Source organism: Cebus imitator, unplaced genomic scaffold (genome assembly GCF_001604975.1).
Source record: "Cebus imitator isolate Cc_AM_T3 unplaced genomic scaffold, Cebus_imitator-1.0 Scaffold497, whole genome shotgun sequence".
Lineage (NCBI taxonomy): Eukaryota > Metazoa > Chordata > Mammalia > Primates > Cebidae > Cebus > Cebus imitator.
In genome coordinates, this window is record NW_016107812.1 from 1,682,225 (window position 1) to 1,691,751 (window position 9,527).

Here is a 9,527-nt window from a genome sequence, read left to right on the forward strand (position 1 = left end):
AAAAAAAAAAAAAAAAAAAAAAAAAGGAAAGAAATATAGATGAATTCATAGCGCCAATTTTCTCCATACAAACTGAGAAGTCTCATGATTCTGGTGTAATAGATGGACAAAATATACACAAAACATACATCTAAATACATTCTTTAAATGATTTTACAGCTTCAATCATAACCTAGAAAGAAACTAAAATCATGACATCTCTGCTATGGGCTAAGGGGGGTGGACAGCTGGGGAGTCCAAGGAGCTCAGCCTCCTCTGCTGCACCAGGCGTTAACAGATAAATCAGGTGGACTGCAGTGGAGAGCACAGGGTGGCAGCTCTTTCCTTTCAACTTAACTCTTTCCTCTTCAGTGACACGCGCGTGCGCGCGCACGCACACACACACACACACACACACTAAAATGAATGAGAAATAATCTGGGATGTTTGCGGGAAGAGTCTTTGTTCTGGCTACATTGACTCCAGGACTAATAAAACATCATGGGTTCAAGCAGTGTGGCCTTACCCACACTTCTATTCCTTCAAGCAGGACCTGAGTAGTCACAACGTCTGGTGCTGAAACTCACGGTCTGTCTAAAGTGAACCCACCTGTATGGCTGGGATCTCCAAGGGTGGCAATGGACATGGCCACCGTGGTGTCTGCAGGGCCCATCATGAAGTCCAGCCCATGACTGTGGACAAGCTGCCCAGTCTGGAAGGAAACTTCCTTGGAGGATGCCAGTGCAAGAGACATCAGCCAAGATTCAGGGTCAGCCACAGTTGGGTCCAGTATGCTACTGCCAGCAGCCAGAGGGCAGAGGCCAGGGCCAGGGCAGAAGAGGGGAAGGGTAGCAGGATCATGGCCAGGCCCCTCCTGGTACATCTCGCCACCTGGCAGAGACCTGGGGGACATGGAGAACACTGTCTCTTGGTGGGCAGAGGCTCCCTCGGGCCAGGGTAGCAGGGAGCATCGGGTGCACGGACAGGGCACAAACAGTGCTGGTGTGCGTAGGAACTCAAGATATACTGGCTAGTATTAACTCAGTGAAAAGTAAAACAGACAAAGTACTAGAAACAAACCACGGGGACAGCTGGGTGTGTCTTTAGGTGGCAGGCCTGCAGGTGTTTCCTTCTAAGTCTGTCCCCCATTCTCCAAGACAGACAAGAACTCAGGTTATGAGTCAGGCTGCAGGAGCACATGTGGGGTCAGAAGAAACTGCCCCCCACCCTCATCCCTGAAGCGGGCTCCTGCTGGTGGCTTTCCTCTCCCTGGGGCCTAACTGATCCCAGTGTGGGGGTCCTGTCATCCCTGTGCCCACTCCATGTCCTAGTCTCCACCCAAGGAGGAAAGGGAACTGAATAGATGAGGTGATTCCATGGCCGTGGTGATGACAGTACCTGGAAGCCAGTGGCCTTGAGACTGTCTCATCTGCAGGCAAGTCTGGGGCTAAGGCCAGTGGTTCCCATGGTCCTTGGGTGGTCTCTGGAAAATACTGTAGAAGTTCCTTTTCCTCACGTTCCTCTGAAAGTGATGAGATGGAAGGGGAGGCTTAGTGAGGCTCCAGGTCCAAGCCTACTTCTCAGCAGGTCCGAGCCTCCTTCTCAGCAGGTACAAGCAGCCCTGCTGATTGGAAAAGGCTGTTGCCATGGGGCCATCCCAGTATTTTTGCTTCCTGGCCTGTCTCTGGTGTGAATCAATAATCCATAATTGCCAGCTCAGGACACCCCAAATCCTGGTGCTTGGTTCACTTCTCAAACTGAGTCACCAACTCCTTCTGTGGCCACACGATGCCCCTCCTCTCCAGCCCGGCTCCTGGCCCTGCTACACAGTGACCTTGAAATGCAGAGGGGCAGCCACAGCCCGGCCTGTACCAGTCTTGAGCCTCAGATCCTCAGACTCTGTGATCTTGCTCCCACAGAGTGACACCTGGAACCTACTGACTGGGGGAGGGCTACCCCTGTAACCAGCATGACTACCCAGGCCTGGCCCTTGTCAGAAATCAGCTCCCCAACCACAAAGAAACTGGGGCCCTCGGGCCACTCACCTGACCACTGAGGCCTGTCCACAAACCCAGAGCCAACATGGGGCTTGCCTGAGGGCTGCAGGAGGTCGGGACCCCACTCCCTTGTACCAGGGTCTTCAGCTGTGGCCTGCCCAGCCGGCTCCATGTGCTTGGGAAGGGCTCTTTGGCGGCGCCGGTAATTGGCAAACCAGTTGTACACCTGCTCAGGGGTCAAGCTCGTCTCCAAAGCCAAGTTCTCCTGCCCCCAAACAATAATACTTCTAGCCCTGCTTCCATTCCCTGAGGACAGGGGTATGTAGAAGTGGCTCTGATAGATCATTTCCACCAAGAAAGAGGGTGACAGCCCAGCCTAGCCTCTCCAAGGACAGCAGAGAGCAGTGAGCATGACCAGAACATGCAGACCTCACCTCCCTGGGCTGATCCCCATGCCCTGGGCAGTGAGGTTCAGGCCAAGTTGTTTGCACAGCCACATGTGCATATCCCCGAGTGGGGTCCTTGCTAGGTCCACCCAGACAACATGCCCAGGGTCATCGGAGCCCCAGAGGTGCAAGGCCTGCAGAACCACACTACCTGTGCCTGGCACAAGCCCACTGTACAGTGGGAGCATGTTGGTCGGCGGATGCCTCAACCCACTGTCTTGGTGCCTGGCACACAGTGAGTGCTGAGCGTGCAGCTGTGGGGTCACACACATGGATGTTACGACCCCACGTGAGAAAATGAAACCCTTCACGTAGCAGACAGGACAGTCTGCAGGGGCTGCCAATCAATAGGGTACCTGCTCGTCCCCCATCTTACTAAGAACTCTGGACACAGACGTCCAGAGGATAGGCCGAAACCACCAGCACCCTGGGGGACAGGGCCACTGAGGAGCCTGGGGTAGGGATATCCCCTTGCTGGGGGGAGGCACCAGGGGGAACCCCTGGGTCCTGGGTGTCTTCCATTCTTACCCTGTCAGCCTTGCTGGGGTTCGTGCTCACCCCCACAGCGAAATTCTGCAGCTTCTCTCGAACCTCTCTGGGGAAGTTCCGGGTCTTCAGCCCCTCTGGGCAGAGGGAGGGGGGCGGGGGGTTCCTGGGCAGAGGGAGGGGGGTGGGGGTTCCTGGGTGAGGACAGGGAGGAGGCAGTAACAGACAGGACCCTCCAAATCTGTTCCCTTCTCCAGGCCTAGCCTTCTGCAGAAGGTCACACTTCCTTCCCTGCGCCTCCTCCTGGGGGAAGCCACTGTCTCCTTGTCTCTGTGACACTCCTGGACCCTGGCACCTTGCCACTAAAAGCACTGCTTCCCAGCTCACAAAATCCAGTTAATTTCTTAACTCTCCTCTTAACTGGCACCTCCTCGGCTTCACTGGCCTCTGAACTCACTGGATTTCCTCTTCCTCTCACTGGCCACGTCTCGGCTGAATCTTCCACATCCCCCTCTGGATAACAAAGTCCCAGAGGTCTGTTCCCTGAACACAGAGGACCCCTCCTTTCTCTGTGCCTTCCCAGGGTTTCGGTGTCACTCAGAGAGATGACAAAGGGATGTGTGGCTGGCCAGTGCTGGAGCTGGACACCAGCGGTGTTCCCGCTGGTCATGCTCCTCTCCAGTGCTGAGCAGATTTGAACATTTCACAGGAAAAAGGTGATATATGCAACAGTATTACTTGTCTGTAGAAGGCATGTCATCCCAATGCCTACTTGGACGTCTGAAATGCATCTCACACATCATGAATTCTAAAAGAACTCCATCCTCCCTCTCCAAACGCTCCCCCAGCCCCTGTGCACCTCAGTGAAGGAACCCTCATGCTCCTGGTGGTTCTCACACAGGCCAAGAGCCCTGGAGTCTGCTTTAGTTCTCTCTCTACCTCCTGCAATGTGTCCAGCCCATCAGTAAACCCCCTAGCTCCACCTCCAAAATGTACCTTGACACGATCCTGTTTCCTTCCCTCACCCACTGTCCCAGCCCTGGGCCATGACTAGAACCTCCTAGAAACCCCAGCATCTACTCCTGACCCCTGTATCTGCATCTGCTGTGACTCAGATGACACCCCCCGGGGACCATCAGCCCATGGAGTCATAACCCAATCCAGCCGCTACCATGGCTGCAGGCCCAGTGTCCTCCTGGTGCTCCTCAGCCTCTAAGGCAGGGTTGGTGAATCCCATTCCACAACCTGCTTCTCTGGCTACAGTCTAAGAATTGGTTTTACATTTTTCTTTCTTTCTTTTTTTTTTTTTTTTTTGATGGAGTCTTGCTCTGTCACCCAGGCTGGAGTGCAACGGTACAATCACGGCTCACTGCAACCCTCACCTCCTGGGTTCAAGCTATTCTCCTTCCTCAGCCTCCCGAGTAGCTAGGATTACAGGTATGCACCACCACACCCGGCTAATTTTTGTATTTTTAGTAGAGACGGGGTTTCACAATGTTTGTCAGGCTGGTCTCAAACTCCTGACCTCGTGATTCACCTGCCTCGGCCTCCCAAAGTGCTGGGATTACAGACGTGAGCCACCACGCCTGGCCTGATTTACATTTTTCAAAGGCTGTTGACACATATACCCCAACATATTTACTATATGCCCCTGAATATCAGGCTCCTCTGACCCCAAGTCTTTGAATGTATTGCCCCTTCCTGGAAACTTCTGCTGACATGGCTGACACCATCACCACACTGAAGACCCTCCTCCAAGACTTGGCCCAGCCTGCACTGACCACCCCACCTAAAGCAGCCTCTTCTGAATATATTCTCTTCACAGCACTTCTCACTCTCTGAATTATGTGATCTACTTTATTTCTTTGTCTGTTGGCCACTGTCCACATCCCAATGTCAGTTCCAGGGAGGCAAGGCCTGGTCTTCATCCTCAGCACCTCCCAGAACCCAACAGGCAGGGGATACTTAATAAACATGCCAACAAGATGACACCACTGCACTCTGGCAGGCTGTCAGCATGTCTGTGGAGGGACACAGTCACATCCCCTGAAGACTCCACAGCTGATTTACTGCTGGGCTTCTGACAACTTGCCTCACTCCATCACTTTATTTGATGGCTACCATGCAAGAAAATTCTCTGGGCCAAAAAGGTATGCATGTCTTCTTCCTCCAGCGACCAGTGTTCCTAGTGGCCGGGCCCCGTGGCTCAGGAATCCTTTGTGACTTGGGCTGTCAGGAGTTCACAGCAAGATCTACAGCCCTTTTCTGACCACTGGAGAGCACCTGAGATGAAGAGTAAAGGCTCCCAGGAGTTTGAGACCAGCCTGGGAAATATAGCAAGACCCTGTCTTCACAAAAAATTAAAAATTAGCCAGGCATGGTGGTCACAGGTACATGGGGGCTGAGGTGGGAGGATCACTTGAGCCTGGGATGTTGAGGCTGTAGTGAGTCATGACTGTGCCACTGCATGCTAGTCTGGGCAACAGAGTGAGACCTTGTCTCAATTCTTCTAAAAGAACAAAGGCTCCAATACCTCCGTGTCTGGGCTACAGTCCTGGCTTTGCAACTCTCACATGGGGCCTCAGATTAACCTTTCTGTGCCTCAGCTTCCTCACTCATAAGTGGTGATGATGGAGATAACAACAATTACTAGCAGTAACATTTATTTAGTGCTGCTAATGGTGGCAATGACTAGGACTACCACTTATTTAATGTCTATCACGTGCCCGGCACTATTCTGAGCTCTTGACATGTAACTCATGTTAACACTGGCAACATTCTCACCCTTACCTCTTTGAAAGGCCTTGTGGCCCCTCCGTGGCCACCTGCCCTCCATGTCCACTGTCCCTGGTTCGAGGGCCCCCTTTCTGGCCAGTCCCTGGGTGGGTGCTAGGGGCGGGGATGATGAGGATGCCAACCTCCTGGCCTTAGCCTCAGTCACGTTGCGGTCAGCCATCCATTTCCAGCCATCACCCAAGTGAAAGGGCTGGTGGAGAGTACAGCTGGTGGAGAGTACAGCTCAGTGATCAGCATCCAGCACTAGTGTGACACACACTGAAGCCATCTTATGCTGCCTACACTGTGACTTACTGCTCCGGCAGACATTCCCTACCCATGTCTCCTCACTTCTACTTTGCTTCAGTCCCTCTGGGATTTGCATGGTACATCTAATCCCTTGGGATCCCCATGAAATACGCACGAGTAAATCCTCATGGGTTACCTCTTTCTGCAGCGGAACTTCTGCACGGGGGTGAGTGCCGCCACGCCCAGCCTCCTCATGACCAGACGGTAGTGGATGTCATTCCAGAGCTGCACCAGCTCCTGGCTGCCTCCTGGCACCTGGCACCCCTGCCAAGAAGAGCATGCTGAGCCCTGGCCACCCACCCTGGAGCACTGTTGGGACCTGTGTCTACCATCCCAAACCACCTCAGCAATGGGGAAGGCAGTGATGGGATGAGCAGGGTTCTGGGTTCAAGCCCACTGATTTTACAAAGTGCCAGTGTGGCCACGCAATGCAGACATTGAGTCAGATGGTCCTCATTCCATTCCCAGCAGGCTCAGCGGTATGACTCTAGGCCTGCCAGGTCACCTCACAGACCTTGGGCAGATGCATTCACATCAGCCTTGAATGAGCTGCCTTTAAACGTTCAACCCTCCTCAAAACACAATGGTAAGGCACATGTGACAAGAGAAAGTTTAGTGATTCTCTTTCGGCCAACAACAAATGACAAGTGGAGCCGGGGTCATAACCACATGGTGTGATTTGAGGGTCTGAAGTCTGATTCACATCTTATGTGAAAGACTTTTGTCTCCCAGCAGCAGTGCTGGCCCCTCAGCACGTTCTAAGGTGAGGGGAATGAAGGGATCCCTGTCCAGTTCACCCGTCCGCTTAACGGAGGATGCCTGGTGCTGGTCTCTCCTGTGATTTCTGTGTGGCTCCCACCATTCTCTTAATTTCAATCACCTGCCACAGGAATGGTCCCTGTGGCCCCACACCAGCCTTCAACTACAGTGTTGCTTGGACCATCCTGGCAAGGGAGGTGCTGAGAATCATTCAGCTTTCTCTCTGAGGCATCAGAGAGGCCCAGTCTTGCTGGGCAATGACCCCTCAGACCCAATACCTCTGTGCCCATCTCCTCCCAGCATGTGGCCTCAGAGAGCCTGCATGACATGGGGGCAGGGCTGGGCAGGAACACCCTGCACAGGCTGGGGTTGCTGCCTATTCTTGGTGTGGTGGTCCCTTTGTGTCTCCCAGGTCTCGGCCCAGGTGGTGCTGAATGGTGCATGTCATGTGCTGGATGCCTGTGTTACTTGCTGAAATCTGAAAATTCCTGAATTGCAGAAAACATTTGGCCCAAAGGGCAATATGGCTCCTCAGACATACACGTGGATCACCCTGACTGAGCTTCTAATTCCTCTCCAGGGGGTTTTCATCATTGATGCCAGTGAGTGCCTTCACGGCAGTCGTGACAACTCTAACTGCATGCCCTCATTTGTTTACTTCATTAATTTTGACAGATTTGAAAGCCCTCGAGCCCTGCCAGGTTCTCGGTGTCGTGCAGTGTGTCAGCCAATCTTGCAGGTAGAAACACTGGTGGCCCTGCCTCTGTGGACTGTCTGTGCAGTGAGGGAGGCAGATGGAAGGCACATTGACAAACATATAACCTTCTAGTTACAGAGGAAGGGCCAAAGAAGGGGTAACGGGGGGCAATACTGGAGAGTGAAGGAGGCATCACCTCCGTGGTCTGACATTTCAAGTAGAAACCAGAAGTGTAGGAAAGTACCAGCCACACAGAGAGCCAGGTGCCAGCTCCAGCAGAGGGAATGACACCTGCAAAGGCCTTGGGACAGAGAAGTATCTCAGGAGTTGGAATGGCAAGGAGACTGGCGTGGCCACCGCAGAGGAGGCTGGGGGGAGCCAGAGGTGGGAGGACAGCAGGAGGCTCAGACCCTGGCTCTGGGAGCCACTGCTCAGGGCACACTATGATGCCATTTGCATTGTAAAAACTACTTCTAGCTGCTGTGTGCACAGGTGGAGGGGGCAGGAGGATACCACACTAGCTTTGTTGGGGGTTGGAAGGAATTGAGTATCTTGAAGGCAAACTCACAATGAATTATGCACAGACTGTATTACAGGGCCAAAGAAAGGAAAAAATAGGCCTTCAAATTCCTTTTTGGAAACCCTTTGGGCCATATGTTTTCTGCAATTCAGAATTTTTCAGATTTCAGCAAGTAACACAGGCATCTAGCAAATGATCCACACCATTCAGCACCACCTGGGCAGCACCCTGTCACCAAGCATACCCTTATTGAGGCAGCAAAATGTACAGTGGTCACATTAGTTGGACCAACAAATGCTAGAAACTGCTTCAGATCAGCACAGGTCACGTTCAAGACCTAATGTGTTGAGGTTGAAGGTACCAGCAGGTGAGTGACCAAGACACTTTTGGTTTTCAGAGGTCTCCATTGCAGACTTGCAGCCAGAGACTGAGAGGGGGTACTGAACGTCTTGCTGACTGAGATGTCGACTCCCCAAAATCAGGCTCTCACTTTATTCACTCACTTTGGTGGCATCACGCCTGTAGGATCACCACTCAACAGGGATTTGATGAATGAGTAGTTTTAACTCAGATTACCAAACTTGATAGAGCTTAGTGATGACAGTGGACTAAGCGTATATAAAACACGCCTCCCAGGTTTTTCCAAGGCACTGGGGTGTGGGCCTCTGGCCAGCGGGTTCCTACTAACTCCCAGGTACTACTGCAGTGCTGGGGATGGTGGAGGCTGCCTGGAGAAGTTGCCACCTCTCTCCACACCCCACCCAAAAGCCCAGACCTACCTCCAGGAGCCGGCAAGCCGCCTGCAGCTGCTCCTGTTCATCCAGGACTCGGGCGCACACCAGGGCTACATCTGCATTGTCCAGGAGGTGCAGGCGGAGCTGGCTGTCCAGAATGGCTGAAACCAAAGGCTTCACCTGGGCAAGGTCATGCTGAAAGTGCCGGCACAGCCTGCCTGCAAGGGTCACCAGCTCTGCCGGGGGTGGGCAGGTGTCCTCATGCTCCTTCAGTAGAGTCAGGAAGCTCTGCATCCCTTGCTGGGTTGTGGCCACTCTGCCAACACAGAGAACAGTCACAGGAATGGCCAACACTGACCACACCCTTTCTGTCAATCAATTACTCAACCCGCTCTGCGAAGCAGGTGATGCCACGACTCTCGTGCCATGGAAACTTGCGGGTCGGAATAAGACCGCACACATCCTGAGAGGGCAGCACCATGGCAGACAGCCTCTAGAATTTCCTTCTAATCCCCCAAATACTTTAGTCTTTAACAAACACAGCTGTGCACCAAGCACTGGGCCGGGTACTGCTTGCAATAGATCCTCCACTTCTCTGAAACTTCCACCTGGCCACCCGTCCACAGCCCACACTGTTCCTCTCAGCTCTGCTTGCCTTTCCTTTTGTCCACCCTGGCACACACTTGTGATTATATTTCATCTCACTCCTTCCCTGGGCTCATTGGGGTAGGGACCTCATGTGCAGTGGTCACCAGTGGATGCCAAGGCCTTCCATCTGAATCCACATATATGCACTTTTTTTTTTTTTTTTTTTTTTTTTTTTTT

At 52.9% G+C, this 9,527-nt stretch overlaps 1 protein-coding gene across 2 annotated transcripts in view; it reads right to left on the reverse strand.

Annotated features, from left to right (window-relative positions):
• Positions 1-9,527, reverse strand: part of ANHX (anomalous homeobox) — an 18,048-nt gene that overhangs the window by 6,121 nt on the left and 2,400 nt on the right. Inside the window, exons 2-7 of one of the 2 annotated variants that reach the window (XM_017513666.2) lie at positions 8,748-9,018; positions 6,129-6,256; positions 2,951-3,074; positions 2,025-2,241; positions 1,378-1,501; positions 589-881 (exon numbers count right to left, since the gene is read on the reverse strand). In XM_017513666.2, coding sequence (XP_017369155.1) covers positions 589-881; positions 1,378-1,501; positions 2,025-2,241; positions 2,951-3,074; positions 6,129-6,256; positions 8,748-8,996 — 1,135 coding nt within the window. In that variant the 5' untranslated portion in view covers positions 8,997-9,018. Of the gene's footprint in view, positions 1-588; positions 882-1,377; positions 1,502-2,024; positions 2,242-2,950; positions 3,075-6,128; positions 6,257-8,747; positions 9,019-9,527 lie in introns of those variants that run through there. The other variant, XM_037733165.1, reaches the window with a different exon arrangement.